This window comes from Equus przewalskii, chromosome 28 (assembly GCF_037783145.1).
Source record: "Equus przewalskii isolate Varuska chromosome 28, EquPr2, whole genome shotgun sequence".
NCBI classification, from domain to species: domain Eukaryota; kingdom Metazoa; phylum Chordata; class Mammalia; order Perissodactyla; family Equidae; genus Equus; species Equus przewalskii.
This window is the reverse complement of record NC_091858.1, coordinates 38509670-38526833: the sequence shown is the minus strand read 5'-3', so window position 1 is coordinate 38526833 and position 17164 is coordinate 38509670. Positions and strand designations below refer to the sequence as shown.

The following is a 17164-nucleotide window of genomic DNA, read 5'->3' as shown; positions in this document are numbered from 1 at the left end:
GATCCAATCTCCTTACCAATTATACATCTGTTCAGATTTTTATTTCTTCATGTTCAGTCTTGGCAGGTTATAAGTTTCTAGAAATCTATTCATATCTTTTAGGTTATCCAATTTGTTAGCGTATAATTGTTCATGGTAGTCTCTTATGATCCTTTTTATTTCTGTGACACCAACTGTAATGTCATCTTTTTCATTTCTGATTTTTGTTATCTTCTGTTTTTCTCAGTCTAAGGGTCTGTCAATTTTGTTAATCTTTTCAAAAAACCAACTCTTAGTTTCATTGATTTTTTTGTATTCTTTTTTCTATCGATTCATCTATCTCTGCTTTAATATTTATTTCCTTCTTTCTGCTAACTTTGGGTTTAGTTTGTTCTTTTTCTAGTATCTTTAAGTGTAAATATAGGTTGTTGACTTGAGATCTAATTTTTAATGCAGGCATCTACCACTACAAACTCCCTCTTAGTACTCCTTTTGCTATATCACATAAATATTGGTACCTTGTGTTTTTGTTTTCATTTGTCTCAAAATATTCTTATTTCTCTTATAATTTTTCTTTTGTCACATTAGTTATTTAAGAGTGTGTTGTTTGGGGCGAGCCTGGTGGCATAGTGGTTGAGTGCACATGCTCTGCTGCAGTGGCCCGGGGTTCACAGGTTCAGATCCCAGGCATGCAACTACACACCACTCATTAAGCCATGCTGTGGCAGCATCTCACATAACAAAATAGAGAAGACTGGCACAGATATTAGCACAGCGATAATCTTCCTCAAGCACAAAGAGGAAGTTTGGCAACAGATGTTAGCTCAGGGCCAATCTTTCCCACCAAAAAAAAGAAAAAGTGTGTTGTTTAATTTCCACATATTTGTAAATTTTCCAGTTTTCCTTTAGCTATTGATATCTAGTTTCATTCCACTGTGGTTCAAAAAGATCCTTGGTATGACTTCAGTCTTCTTATTTTTGTTAAGACTTGTTTTGTGGCCAAACATGTCATCTTTCCTGGAGAATGTTCTTTGTCCATTTGAGAGGAATGCGTGTTCTGCTGTGGGTGGAATGTTCTATATAGTCTGGTTAGGTCCATTTGGTCTACAGTGTTGTTCAACTCTACTGTTTCTTTATTGATCTTCTGTCTGGTTGTTCTATTCATTATTGGCAGAAATCTGTTCCTACTATATTATGCTGCTGTCTATTTCTGTCTTCAACTCTGTCAATGTTTGCTTCACATATTTGGGAGCTCTGACATTAGGTGCATATGTATTTATACATATAATGTTTGCATGTACTTACTTTCCTCGTGAACTGACACTTTTATCACTATATAATGACCTTCTTTGTCTCTCATGACAGTTTGACTTTTTATCTGATATACTTGCATACTTTTTTTTTTAAACCCACTCTGCCACTCTCTGTCTTTTGATTGAGGAATTTAATCCATTTACAGTGAAAATAATTACTGATAGGGAAACACACACTATTTCCATTTTGTTGCTTATTTTCTGATGTCTTGTAGCTTATTTATCCCTCTTTTCCTCTCTTGATCCTTTCTTTGTGTTTCATTGGTTTTCTGTAGTGACATGCTTTGATTCCTTTCTCATTTTCTTTTGTGTATCTTCTATAGGTATTTTCTTCGTGGTTACCATGGGAGTTACACGAAACATTTTATAACTATAACAATCTATTTTAAACTGGTAACAACTTAACTTCAACTATACACTAAAACTCTCCTTCTTTACATCTCCCCTTCTTTATGGTATTGATGTCACAAATTAGATCTTTTCATATTTTATATCTATTAGTTTTATTGTTAGTTATTTTTAATGCTTTTATGCTTTTATTTTTTAAGTTCTATACCCGAATTAAAAGTGATTTATGTACTACTACCATTAGTGTTACAAGATTTTTTTTTTTCTGCTTTATCTCCCCAAATCCCCCCGGTACACAGTTGTATATCTTAGTTGCAGGTCCTTCTAGTTGTAGCATATGGGACACCGCCTCAACGTGGCCTGACGAGTGGTGCCATGTCTGTGCCCAGGATCCGAACCCTGGGCCACCACAGCGGAGTGTGCGAACTTAACCATTCAGCCACGGGGCCAGCCCCTACAGTGTTACAAGATTTTATATTTGTCTATATGTTTACCAAAGAGCTTTATATTTTCATATGCTTTCATGTTATGTCTAGCATCCTTTCATTTCAACTTGCAGGCCTCCCTTTAGCATTTCTGATACGGCAGGTTTAGTGGTGATGTACTCCCTCAGCTTTTGTTTATCAGGGAAGGTCTTTATTTCTCCTTCATTTTTTAAGGACAGTTTTGCCAGATACAGTATTCTTGGTTGGCAGTATTTTTTCTTTCAGCATTTTGAATATATCATCCCACTCCCTCCTAGCCTGTAAGGTTTCTGCTGAGCTATCTATTGATAATCTCATGAGAGCTCCCTTGTATGTGACAATTTGCTTTTTTCTTGCTGCTTTCAAGATTCTCTCTTTACTTTTGACAGTCTTACTATAATACATCTTGGTGTGGGACTCCTTGAGTTCAACCTGATTGGTGTCCCTTGAGCTTCCTGAATTTGGATGTTCATTTCCTTCCTCAGGTTTGAGAAGTTTTCTGCCATTATTTCTCATAGATTTCTGCCCTTATTCCTTATAGTTCTCCCATACTGCATATATTGGTCCACTTGTTCATATCTCATAAGTCTCTTAGGTTTTCTACATTCTTTGCCATTCTTTTCTTTGTTCCTGACCCAATAATTTCAAACAACTTGTCTTCAAATTCTCTGATCCTTTCTTCTGCTTGACTGAGTCTGTTGAACCCCTCTAGAGAATTTTTCAATTTAGTTATTGTATTATTCAGCTCCCGAATTTATTTGGTTCTTTTTTTATACTTTATATATATATATATATATATTTGATATTTACATTTTGCTCATGCATCATTTTCCTGCTTTCATTTAGTTCTCTATGTTCTCTTGTAGCTTACTGAGTTTAACAAAAATATTTTGAATTCTTAGGTAATTCAAAAATCTCAGCTTCTTTAGGGTCAGTTTCCGGATATGTATCTTGTTCCTTTGATTGGGCTGTATTTCCCTGTTTCTTTGTATGCCTCATTATTTTTTGCTGGGATTAGGGCATTTGAAAAACTAGCCACCTCTCCCAGTCTTTTTGGACTCACTCTGCACAGGGAAAGACCTTCACCTATCAGTCTGGCTAGAGATTCTGGGAGCCCCTCAAACGTTTTCTGGGGATGTCTTCTTTGAGCTTGTGCATGTAATTTCCCAATTAGAGAATTTTGCCAGTCTCTTTTTCCAGAGCCTGTAACCTCTTTCTCCCTCTGGTGTCTGTCTGCAGTACCACAGGTTCTTTGGCACGGCAACAAGCAGCTGAGCTCTCATCTGTCCTCAGTGGCCCCAGGTATCCAAAGTATGCCAGTTCCTTAGCACTCCCAGTCAGGTGAGACAGAAATCAGTGCAAATGGCTTCTCAAAAAGCAGGAATGGAGCCAGCCCTGGTGGTCCAGTGGTTAAAGTTGGGCACTCTCACCACTTTGGCGGCCTGGGTCTGCTTCCTGGTCACAGAACCACACCACCTGTCTGTCAGTTGCCACGCTGTGGTGGCAGTTCCCACAGAAGAACTAGGACTTACAGCTAGGATATACAATCATGCACTGGGGCTTTGGGGAGGAAAAAAAAAAAGAGGAAGATTGGCAACAGACATTAGTTCAAGGCAAATCTCCTTCCCTGCAAAAAAAAGAAAAAAAAGCTGGAATGTTGAATACATGTTCCACTCTTCTATTTCCCTCCTGATGGAGAAGTCATGAGCTTGGTGTTTATTACCAATCATGCCAAGGTGTGCTGCTTGGGGGAATGCTTAGGGTGAAATGAAACAACTTTCCTTACCCGTTTCAGTGCAGCTGTTCTTGGCTTTGCACATGCCTAGGCTACTGTAACTTCTTAACTGCTTTCTGGAGTTGTCATAAAGGCTTTCTGGAACATATCTTAAGTCAATGCCTCTGGGGGGAAACAAGGCTGGGGCTTCCTTTCAACCATCTTGCTGGCATACCTCCTCTTACATTTGCCTGGGCACCCCATTTGTGGCTGGAAACTAAAGTGGGGGCAGTCTCGTGGGATTGAGCCCTTAACTTGCAGGGTCTGTGCTAATTTCAGGTGGTGTCAGAATTGAACTGAACTGTAGGATACCCAGTTGATGTCAAAGAATTGGAGAATTGCTTGGTATCAGAAAAAAATACATGGGGATATATTTTTTCTAAGACAAAAATGGAAAAGTGTAAGGATCATCACTCAATTATAGTTATAAATTGTCTATTCCCTGTAAAATTTTTTAGCATACCTTCTTGCCAGATCAAACAAATAGTCTATGAATTACAACACGAGGCAAAAATTCTCCACTTATTTTTAAAAACACCATCACTGTAAAACAATTTTGTTTTTAAAAAGCATTATTCATCTTCAGTCAACAAGCTCAGTATTAGCCATTGCCAAATATATGGCAAGGAAGATCTAAAAAGATATATAAGTAGTTACAAGGAAACACCAAGTCACACCAGGTATTATTTTAAAGTTTAAGTAGTTGGTACAGAAAAGGGGTATTTTCAAGTAGCACCATGACTAACAGTAGGCCATGCGGGGGGCGGGGGGGGGGGGGGTAGGTTGTGTAATAAAGCCTCTTGGTTATAACAAAGTTTGCTGCTGTAATACAAGACAATAAAACAAGACCAAAAAAACAAGACGGAATATGTATTTCTCTTTCACTTAAGTCCAGGACATCCATCAAGTGCTAAACAATATCAGGAGCCCAATCTCTTTCATCTTATTCCTCTGCCACCCCTGGATACTGCTCTCCTCCACGAGGCGGAAGATAGCCCACCACATCCACTAACCTATGTGGAGAGGGTAAGAGAGGAAGCAAGGGCACATCCAGAGAGGAGCACATTGCTTCCTCTCAGATGTAACTGGCCAGAGAGCCCCTGCTGGTGCAAAGGATGCTGGAAACTGTAGTCTTTGGTTGGGCAGCTGTGCACCCAACTAAAACTTGATATTGGGGGAAAATGAGCAGTCTCTCTCAGAAGAGTACCTGTTAGTCCCCAGGCTCCATCCAACTAAGATGTTGAAACCATCACACACAGTTATTATTATCTACAAAAAGCATCATGCAGTTCCTTTTACCCTCAATCCTGTTAGGATTATGATGAATATGATCACACACTGTTCTCAATGTCTTCGCATTGACTATAGAGTCATTACTCATTTCTTTGTGGAATGAGATCAAGGACCACACAAGACAATTTATGTGAAAACCCTTAAAGGTATACAAATACACACTTGTTAATAAAATGTAAGCCCAAGAAGCATATAAATAAGATCTATGACACTGCCATTTATTTCAAAGTTTAGCAATTAAGACTTCCTATTTGTACCCTAAATCACAACAAAGTCTATATGACAAACCTCTAATAAGTTAATTTAGCTCAGAATTAGAAGAGACTTCAAAAATCCTTTAGTCTAAACTAGGGGACAGCAAATAATGTCCTACAGATCAGCCCAGCTCATTTTTGTAAATGAAGTTTTATTGGCACACAGCCACTCTCATTCACTTACACACTGTCCATGGCTGTTTGCACACTACAACTGCAAAGTTCAGTACTTGTGACAAAGCCCGCATGGCCCGCAAAGACTAAAATATTCACGTCTGGACCTTTACAGTAAATCTGCCAACTCCCACTCTCAACTCTTCACTTATAACAGGGGTTCTGGAGAGAGAATAACTAACTTATTTGCCTGAAGTCACAAAATTAGTGATACAGTTGGAACCCAGATGCCTACTGACTCCCGGATGGAGACCTTTTCAGCACCACCATGCTACCTACTCTCTTTTCCCTCGTTCACTTATCAAGCAAGTTATGAGTTATGAAATGGAGAGCCAGGCTCCTGCAGATTTCTTATAGTGTCACAAATAATGAGTATTTCAGCCTTCCCCCCATCACATCACCTGCTAGGCTCTTCAATCTGGATGTCAGATGCTATCTCAAAACCTAGTGTTCTGTAATCAACCTCATCACACTGCTCCCAAAGCCACGCTGCCCTCGGGCTTTCCTGCTGCTCTCAGAGGTGACACCTTTGTCCTGATCACTCCAGCCACCCTTCAGCCCTTGACCTTCAACTCCAAAAGCACCAACTCTCAACAACCAGCTTTGGCAAGCTCACTTCTTCCCACCTTTCTTGACTATTATTCAATCTAGAATCCGGGCTCTTATTTCACATCTGAACTCTCACACTAGAATCCTACCTGTTTTATCTGCATCCTCCCTCTAATCCCTCCTCCTTAGAGAAGCATTCCTTATAAAATATCATAAAGCTCTAACTCAGATGTCATCAATATTTGTCTAAAATGTGAAGTCTAAACTCCTTATGGGGCTTTCCCAATTCTCCCCTATACAAACCTCCTGCGCCAGTTAAATTGGCTCAGTTTTCTAGCTCCCAAATCTATTTGTGTCTTCTCGCTCCCAAAGCATTGCTGTGCCATTTCCTCCCTTTCTCAATATCTTTCCTCAGAAACCAGCTTAAATTCTACCTGCTCCTCCTCAAATAATTAAGTAAAAAAGGAGGTATAGAAAGAAAAGAGTAGGTGTATATATCATACTTTTTCTCTTCACACAATGTTCCAGTACCTTTCACTTGCTAATTCACCAGAACTGTTTACCTCCCACAGTAAGACTTCTACTGACATACTCAGCAAAAAGTAAAAAAGCAAAGCAAAGAAGTAAGAAAGTACACTACAATGTTTGTTACATTGGAATTTGAGCCAAAACACAATTTTATCAATGCTTTCCAAGGCACTGATTGTTGAAGCCCTAGTATTTTTTAATATAAAATACAAATATTTGCAAAATGAAGAAGAATGATACACAAATTTATGATAACATGTAAGGTAAGAGACACAGTGTAGTAAAAAATATAAACTTGTGGGCTGGCCTAGTGGCACAGCAGTTAAATTCATGTGCTGCACTTTGGCGGCCTGGGGTTCGCGGTTCAGATCCTGGGCGCAGACCTATGCACCACTCATCAAGCCATACTGTGGCAGCATCCCATCTTAATAGAGGAAGACTGGCAACAGCTGTTAGCACAGGGCTAATCTTCCTCACAAAAAGAACATATATATATATATATATATACGTATGTATATATAAACTCAGAGAAACCTGGATTCGAATTCCTATCAGTGGCTACATAACTTTACACAAGTGTTTTAACTTCTCTAAGTTCCTCAAATGTAAAATAAAGTTGATTCTCATTATTTGAGGTAGTTACATTGTAAAAAGTTGCCATGAACACTGAATTAGCAAACAATGAACCACTGCTCTTACAGGACATACGGAGTCAGGCTCCTGCAAGCCTCTGGTGACAGCGTTTTCGTCAATCAATACATAACCTTGTTTCATGTATGCTTCTGTACAAAGGCACCTCATTAACATACACTGTTGGCTCATTAACAGTGAACTCATGGGCAACGCACTATAATTCACGCCTGAACAAAACTTATCCAACACATGCTTCTCCATAAGGCACATCACAGCTTCCTGCCCTAAGGAACACTAGACGGCACTTCAGCACTAAGCTTGGGGGCTATCCACAACAGCAAATCACCAATTAAATAGTACAAAACTATGGAAAATATGGCACTAAACAGACTGCAGAAAGGACACTTCTTTACAGTGTGAGAGCTGGACCAAGAAAGCAGAGTTCCACCCCAGCTGGGAAGGTGTGCATCAGGCGACTCAAAGTTTTTGCTGCTCTCCACATGTCTGTGAATGACAGTGAAAGCGCCACAGCTAATAAATTTTAGTAAACAGGTAAATTTGCAAATATGGAATCTGAGAATAAGGAGGATCAACTGTACCTACTTTTCAGGGTTATTGTGAGTATTTGCAATGACACATGTAAAGCACTAACAAAGTGCCTGGCACAGGGCAGGAACCAGCACTATCACCCAGTATTATATCCTCCAAATCGAGATACAGTCACTTATTTTGAAAAACACCTCTACTGAGTAAAGTATTCCATTTATTATATATTATACATGAAACGATTCAAGATATCTTTCAAACACTGGAACTGATTAACATCTGCCACTTAGTTTTGATGAAGATTTCGTGCGGAATGTTATACTCCCATCTAGAAGATGATAAAGCTAAACCATAGTTTTCCTTCTTCAACATTTGTTACCATCTTGGAAAGTGAAAGCCCACATCAGGAGCTCCTAGCAACCTTCCTCTGACTTGGCCCCAGGGCCTCTCCTTAGAAACCAATTTGACAGGTTCTCCGTGTGCTTACCATTTTCCCCCCCTGCGTCTTGGGGGTCCCTCCTGTCCTCAGTTTCTATATACGCAAAGGTGAGAACACTCAGTCTTCCCTCAAAGCAGCCCCACTAGACTTTCAGGGCAGAAATGTTGGTTTATCTGACTGTCCACAGCACCAAGATAGGGAAGAGCTTGCTCATATGTGATAAGCAAGCAGGGAAAATGAGCCGCCTGCCATGGACAGATAGGAAACCCAAGTTCACAAAATTCTTGTGACTCTCCCTAGTCTGGATGTTGATTCACTCTGAGGTAACAGACGAAAGCCCTCTTGCGCTTCAGTCTTTTAATCCTAAAGCTGGGCTTATTAGCACCAGCTACATGTACCATACATCTCGCTCCCCAAACCCAGACGAAAGGCAAAATCAGCCATTCTTCTCAACAGATGATCTAATAAAGGCAGAACAAACATCTCCCAGCCTCACCTCAGGGGACAAAGTACCCTTAAGGAAGATCTGAGCGTTAAGGAAGATCTGAGCGAGGCGAGCACAGTTCACTTGACCACAGCCTTAGAACAGGACCGGTGAGCTAGACCCTGTGTTCAGTGATCTTCAGTTTGATTCACAGAGTCTAACTCAAATGTAATGATGACTAGCAGTTTTTTAAGAATATTCTAAGTCACGCTACCTTAAGGTCCAGTAAAACACAGTAAAAGTGGATCTTATTAATTGAATTTTAAATTCTTAGGAATAACACTTTCAACTAAACGCTCACATTACCATTTACAGGTGAACGCTATACAGAGTAGTATGCTGGGGCCTGAGAGAGACAGACAGTCTTAACCATTTCTACCCTCAAGCAGCTCACTGTGCTAAAAGGACATAACAGAGAACCTTGGAAATTACCGAGCTATTTTCCTAGAGAGGTTCCATAGGACAGGGCAAGTAGAAGAATCCACAACACTTCTGGATGAGCTGATCTGAATTTGGGGGAGAATCCAGAGCTGTGCTGTCCACTCCAGTAACAAATAGCTAAACGTAGCTACTGGGGAGCTGAAACGGGGCTTGTACAACTGAGGAATTGCATTTTTAATTATTTAAATGTCAATTTTAAAAGAGATACTCAATTCAGTTACTGGAAAATTTTTAAATATGTTTGGAACAACTTGGATAAAACTACTTTTTCATTTGCAAAATTTATAAAATATAAACAGTGATCAAGTACTTACAATGAAAAGTTAGCACCCAAATTGAGATTTGCTGATAAATGTAAAATACCAGATTACAAAGAATTAGTATGAAAAAAAGTAAAATATCTAATTAATTTTTATATTGATTACATAGTCATATAACTAATATTTTGGATATACAGAATTTAGAATATTGCATTGAAATTAATTTCGCCTTTTTAAAAACTTTTTAATATAGCTACTAGAAGATCTTTGCACTCCATTTCCCCTGGGCAGCACTCCTCTGTCCCACAAGCCTCCTTTAGGTCGAGTTAACGGAATCCAGGGGAGGGGTGAGCGTTTGACCTATCGTCTTTTTCTTTTCCTTCTCTTGTTTCACTCTTCTTCCCCTTCACTCAAATAATTCTCAACTACTTATATTTGGCAAAAGTAGTTTTGCTGACTAAATTTCTGATTTAGCTCATATGAGTGTCCAGTAAGACTAACCCTACAAAGTATTTGCTACCCAAAAATGAATCCATACCTAGAATGAATCAGATCTTCTAAGGCTGGAGAACTCCTATCCATCCTTGCAGACCCAGTGAAAATGAAACCTGCTCTACAATTCCTTCCTTGCATTTAATTCCCTCAGCACTTCACACAGGACTATGCCACAGCATTTATGGTCAGGTGGTGGTGTTACTTGAAAATCCTGTGCCTCATCCCTTCATTTCACAAGAACTGACCAATGTGCACCAGCTATGTGCCTGCACTTTTCTTGCCATTAGGGACACAGCAGTGGACATGAACTCCTTTCTCTGCGGAGCTTTTACCCTAGAATCTAGATGACTCTTAAGAAGAGAGATAACAAGTGCTCTCTAAATGCCGTCAAATGAGTAAAATGCAAGAGGCCAGCATCCTAAGTAGGAATCCAGCCGTCCTGATGTTTGGAATCACCATTACTTCCACCCCCTCACACCTCCTGTCAATTTGGGCCCCACAGGCTGAATCAATAGGGGCAAGAAAGATTCTCAGGGTCAAGACTACTTGGGAAGAGGGCTTAGAGGAGCCTGACTAAAATCTGGTCAAGGAGAGTCTTTGGCACCACTGAGGAGCTGTGTGGCCTTTCCAAGTCACCCACCCACTTTGTGACTGGTTTCTGCAGCTGGCAAATGGTGGCACCAACCCATGTGAAGGGCTTATGATCGTGCTTAAGCACAGCAGACAATAAAGGTTAGACTTAGCGTATACTCACCCCAATTTTACAGCTGAAAGACAAAACTGAAGCTTGGCTAGGTCAAGTGGCTTGTACAAGGTCACCTGGCAAACAAGTGGCAGAGATGGGACTCAACCAAGGTACACCAGAAACTACTGTCCAAATCTACACTACTAGGCTGTATTTTCATGGAAATGCAGTTATTCTGACTACAGTTTAATACATCTAATGACAGAGTAACAGGACTGGTGGGGAAGTTTTCAGAAGTTTTTATTTAGGCTTGTAAACGTATGAAACACTATTTAATATCATACATGAGATAAATATAAATTAAAACCACATTAAGATGCGCATTTTCACCTATCAGATGTAAAACGGCATACACACTGCATCATATCACATTGGCAAGCCTGTCATGAAAGACTTTCTCATACACTGCTAGTTGAAATGTACATCCATACAACCTCTTTGGGAGGGCTATTTAGAGAAATCTACCAAAATTACAAATGTATATGCCCTTGGACTCAGCAGCTCCACTTTTAGAAATTTATCCTCAGATATGGGAAATGACTTATGCTGCATGTTTGTAATAGACAAAAGACTAGAAATAACCTCCTAAAGGTCATCAATAGGGGACCAGTTTTTTACAAGTTTATCTATCCATACAAGGAAATACAACACTGAAACACACACATGCACACACATACACACCTACACACAAAAGAATGAAGAAGCTCTTCATGTATCAATAAGATCCAAAACATACTGCTAAGTGGAAAAACCAAGCTCTAAGAGTTTAAAAGTTGTTAATTAAAGCCCTCATTCTATCATAAAAGCTCATGCTCTTCCCAATACACCATCCCCCAAAAAGAATGCTAGGCCTTATAGCATTCACTTTGTGAACTTAGGAGCTCAGATAAACCATCAACTATCTAGTCTACTCCACTAAAGCAAATGTCAACAGAGCCCTCACAGCACCATCCAAGAAAGGATTCTGTCTAATCTAAACTAAGGTTTACTATCCCTTGGTTCTTCCTATTTTCAAAGCAGATTAAAAAACACCTGAAATGTTCCCTGACCTTTTTTTTTTTTTGGAATGTCTACAGAATATGTCTAAGCATTTTAAAACCTTTAACAAGAAAATATGCCAAAAATTCTCTGAGATTTGTTTTTAAAGGCATTAATTTAAAGCTGGCTAATTCCTCTGCAGTCCAGCTTGAAGCAACTGAAGAACCAGTCTGAACTGCATCATGTCGAACATACCTCCACGTTTCTTTCTTTGCTATTGCATAAAACTCCGAGGGGGAGAGGTTAAAAAAAGGCTCAACAACCTCAATATTCATTAGAAGAGACCCAACTAGATAAACTTTGGCATTTAATATCATAGTCTTAAAAATGAATTTTTTTTAACTGCAGTGATGAAATAGGGAGTGCTTCATGATACACATGTTATTGAGGGAACAATTCAAGGTGCATAAAAATGTTTATGGTGGGAAAGCAAATTAACGATTTTAAAGAAACATTTATGTATATGAATAAATGTTTCCTGGCAAACTACACAAGAAAAGTAACAATATTTCCCACTGGAAAGAGGGAAGAAGTCAAGACCTAGTATTTAATATCCAGAAATCTTTTACCACATGTATAGCAGTTTTTTTTTTTTAATAAACTAGACTCACTAAAACTTGTTTCTCTTTGTTAAATGACTGCAATGAATGAGAAACCTTATAAACCTCACTGTTAGACTTTCATGCAAACCAGTTGTATATTCATGACATAAAAGTCCAATACCCTAAAGAGAAAGTCAGAGAAATTTATTTTCTACAGTGTTAAAACTATTCTTAGTATCAGTTAGTGTTTTTTAAATCCAAGTAATGATTTTGAATGCCTCACATTTCAACCTTATTAAACCTAACATTAAGCTATTTTTTTTTCTTTTTAAAAAAAACAACACAGGGGCCGGTTCTGTGGCCGAGTGGTTAAGTTCTTGTGCTCCGCTGCGGAGGCCCAGGGTTTGGATCCTGGGCGCAGACATGGCACCGCTTGTCAGGCCACATTGAGGCAGCGTCCCACATCCCACAACTAGAGGGACCTGCAACTAAGATATACAGCTGTGTACAGGGGGGGTTTGGGGAGATAAAGCAGGAAAAAAAAACCAGATTATAGCTGTGTGACCTGATTTTCAAGAAAGTCGAACACACCAGACAGGAACGCAAACTAAATACCTTTCTAGGCAAACTGTACTCTCAGCCTGCATGTATAATATCAAAGGGCTGACTTTTTTGGGGGGTAAGGGGGCTGAATGACTGAAAACAAAACAGAACCTGGAACTTCTTGCTCATGAGATGCTGAATTTAACAGATCCATTAAGTCCTTCTGGCATATTAATTGCTACTTCTTTCAACTTTAAACTAAAACTTTGCAAGCAGATAGATTTGTCATGAATTTTAAAATTTAATTCTAAGAGAAACTGGCTTTGGAATAAAGATCAATCCTCCTGAAGGAATTAACTAAATTTAGAGTATGACTAACCTGTCACAGCTAAAAATGTCTGTTTTTCTATAGCAAAGTTTTCTCAACACATTAAACCATAGATATCCTTAATAAAGGAACATATAAACTAGTCAGATCTCACTCCTAGAAGATAACATAGGAGAAAAGCCAGATGACCTCGGGTACAGCAATGACTTCTGAGACAGAAGGCCAAAGACACGATCCACGAAAGACATAACTAACAACCTGGACTTCATTAAAATTAAAAACTTCTGCTCTGCAAACGACACTGGCAGAAGAGAAAGCACAGACTAGGAGACAATATTTGGAAAAGGCACATCTAAGGACTGTAATCCAAAATACACAAGAAGCTGTCACGACTTAATAAGAAAACAAGCAACCCGATCTAAAACCGGGGCAAAAAGCTGAACAGACGACTCAGCAAAGATAGAGGGATGGCAAATAAGCATATGAGAAGGCTCCACATCATACGCCATCAGGGAAACGCAAATTAAAACGACAGTGAGAGACCACTACACACCTATCCAAACGGCCCGAATCCAGAACACTGACATCCCCGCGCCGGCAAAAGAGAACAGCAACTCTCACCACGCTGGCTGAGCGCACAAGGGTGCAGCCCCTTAAGAAGACGGTTTGCTTTATTACAAACTCAACACCCTCTTACCACACAATCCAGCAATCACGCTCCTTGGTACTTATCCGGGTGCCTTAAAAACCTGAGTCCACGCAAAAACCTGAGCACAGATGTTTACAGCAGCTTTATTCAAAATCGCCAAAGCTTGGAAGCACCAAGACGTCCTTTAGCGGGTGGATGGATAACAACCTGTGGTCCATGCAGACAGGGGAGCAGTATTCAGCGCTAAAAACAACTGAGCTGTCAAGACAGGAGGAACCTTAAACGCATACGAGTAAATGAAGGAAGCAAGCCTGAAAAGGCCACACACTGTGTGATTCCAACCATGACATTCTGGAAAAGGCAAAGCTATGGGGACGTAAAGGGATCAGTGGCGGCCAGGGGTTAGAGGAGAAGGAGGTATGAATTACTGGAAAAAACAGGTTTGTAGGTCAGTGAAACTACGTATAAACACGTATAAACCACATATAAAGTCTCATCGTTATATTTGAGAGAGCTGCTGTTTAGAATAAACACAAAGTCCTGAGATTTACACAATGAAAAGTGGGGTAAGCACTAACACCATCAAAACCCGGCGCATGACAAGTTCGGCCGCGGAGCCGCATGTAATGGAGGCGGGAAGCACATGCAACTCCCGCAGGACAGTCAGGCCGCCACCGCTCCAGCGCCGAGCGAGCGGCGTCTCCGCCGCGCACGAGCCGCGAGCAGAAGGACGCGGCCCGCCGCCGACGTGGGGCCGCCCGGCAGCAGCAGGGGGGCGTCTCCACACACCCAACAACAAACAAAGCGTTCCGCCAGCGCCGAGACACACGGCACCCGAATCTCGGGCCAGACGTCCTCGCCCAGGGCTGCGGCGCCGCGCCGGGGAAAGCGGCGGGGAGGGCAGCGCCCCGGGCCGGCCCCTCGGAGCGCCCCAGCGCCGCCGGGACCTGCGCGGAGGAGGCTCGCGCTCCCGCGAAGGGCGCCTCTTCCTCCAGGCGGCCCGGCCTCCGGAGAGGGCACGGCGGTGTCCGCACGCCCCCCGACCCGCCCGCGACTCCGGCCGGCCCCCCGCGCCCCGACCCCGGGCTGCCCGGATCCCCGCGCCCGCGACCCCGGGCTGCCCGGACCCCCGCGCCCCGACCCCGGGCTGCCCGGACCCCGCGCCCGCGACCCCGGGCTGCCCGGACCCCCGCGCCCCGACCCCGGGCTGCCCGGAACCCCGCGCCCCGCCCCCGGGCTGCCCGGCCCCCCGCGCCCGCGACCCCGGGCTGCCCGGCCCCCCACGCCCCGACCCCGGGCTGCCCGGACCCCGGGCGCACGACCCCGGGCTGCCCGGCCGGCCCGCGTGCGGGGGCGGCGAGGCCGCGGGGGCAGCGCCCGCTCGGCAGGGTCCTCCCGGCCGGCGGCGGCCGCCCAGGCCTGGGCCCACCTGCGCCCCCACCTGCGCCCCCTCACCTGCGCGGCGGCGGCGGGCGGCGGCCCACCCCGCAGGCCGTCCTCCTCCTCGGGGGGCTCGTCCAGCAGCACCCGGCCGCGGCCCAGCTTCCACATGCTGCGGCCCGGCTCGCGTCCGTGCGTCCCCGCGTCCGCGCGCCTCCGTGGCCGGCCGGCGGGCACTCGGCGGCGGCTCCTGCGGACCGGCACGCGGCCAGTGGGGCCGGGCGGGGCCGCCCTCCAGACGGCCCCCCCGGGCCGGCCCCCCTGACCGGGCCCCCGCCCCCAAACCCACCCGGACCCACCTCCGGACCAGACCACCATGCCCCCGCCTCCACCGCCCCGGCCAGCCCCTCCTCCCAGCGAGGTCACCGCCCACCGCAGCGCCCCCGCGACGAGGTCACCGCCCCTCCCGGCCAGGCCCCCCCGCGCACAGCCTCCGCCCCGGGGGCCTCACCTCCGGACCCTCAAACGCTGGCCCCTCAGCCCGAGCCGGGCCCCGTCACCCCGGGAACCCCTCACCACGGCCCCCCTCACCCCGGGACCCCCTCACCCTGGCCCTCCCCTCACCCCAGGACCCCCTGATACTCGGCCTTTTCTCACCCCTGGTCCCCGGTCGCCCCTCACCCCAGGACCCCCTCACCCCGGGATCCCCTCAGCCCGGGTCCCCGGCATCCCCCCTCACCCCGGGACCCCCTCAGGCCCGGCTCTTTCTCACCCCAGGATCACCTCACCCCGGGGCCTCCTGACCCCCGGCCCCGGTCTCCCCCGGCCGACCCCGACCCGGAGCTGACCCCTCACCCCCGGCGGTGGGCGCGGCCATGTCCGCAGGGCTGCGGCGCGGGGGGCGGGGCGGCCCGGGCTCCGGTCACCTTGGCAACCGCTGCCCGCCGCCATGCGCATGCGCACGGCCATCTGCCCGCGGGGCAGGCTGCGCGTGGTCCGCGTCGCGGTTCCAGCTCGGCTTCCGGCCCCAGAATGGCGCGCGGGCGGCTGCCTCTGCGGTCGCTCCGTCCCGGGGGACGTCCGCTGGGCGGCCGCGGAGCGAGGCGGGTCAGAAGGGCTCTCGGCCGCGCGGCCCTCCCTCTGGCCCCCCGGCGGGCCCCGGGCGCTGACCCGAGGGCCGTGGGCAGCGGGCTCCGCAGGCAGGTGCATCCGCGGCCTGGGCTCGGCCGGGCGCCCGGGCGGTGCGCAGACGCCGGGAGGCGAAGGAGGGGAGCTTTGTGGGCGTCCGCCTCGGAGTCTGGGGTCCAGGAGGAGAGCAGGCGGGGGCTGCACCTGCCCCGCCGACATGGGAGCGGGAGGCCCGCGCGGCCCCGCTGGCCCTCAGTCCTGGCCCCTCCGGTCCGGGGGCCGAAGGCTGTCAGCGAGGCCGAGGGCTTCCTGCCCCTGAGCGGCCAGGAAGACGTCCGCGAGGTGTGGTTTGTCTCAGAAAAGAAGCAAACCCTAGAATACGAAGATACTCAACTCATTGTGATCAGGGAAATGCAAATTCACATGAAATGCTATTTTTTTCCACCTATGGACGCGGTAAACATCTATGACGATGTCTCCAGGGTTGGGAACCGAGCAGGAACCCTTCACAGGCTGCTGGTGCAAAAGCTACAAATCTTGGGAAGGCAAACTTCATGTATTTGTTAGTATCTATCAAAATTTTAGGGTGCACACCCTCCTGCCCAGCAAATTAACTTATAGAGAGAAACTTTTCACTCGATGTACTTCAGTATTGCTTATGTTTTCACACCAAAATCTCCAAAAAAAAATCAGGTGTACCTTTTGGGATCCTCCAGAAGTGATTATAAGCAAAACCTTTAAAATGAAAAGAGGCTCAGTGTGTCTTTGGGAGAGGCCTGCAGGAGCCCTAGGAACAGACCCAGTGGAGACAGGCATGGGGACCGTTACAGAGTTAAT

At 45.0% G+C, this 17164-nt stretch overlaps 1 protein-coding gene across 3 annotated transcripts in view; it reads right to left on the bottom strand.

The window, feature by feature from the left end:
• Positions 1–16661, bottom strand: part of TDRP (testis development related protein) — a 54131-nt gene extending 37470 nt beyond the window's left edge. For 2 of the 3 annotated variants that reach the window (XM_070598464.1, XM_070598463.1), the window contains exons 1-2: positions 15983–16661; positions 15275–15449 (exon numbers count right to left, since the gene is read on the bottom strand). In XM_070598464.1, the coding sequence (XP_070454565.1) occupies positions 15275–15449; positions 15983–16546 (739 nt within the window). In that variant the 5' untranslated portion in view covers positions 16547–16661. Of the gene's footprint in view, positions 1–15274; positions 15450–15971 lie in introns of all 3 variants that reach the window. The other variant, XM_070598465.1, reaches the window with a different exon arrangement.
• Positions 16662–17164: the final 503 nt, after the last annotated feature.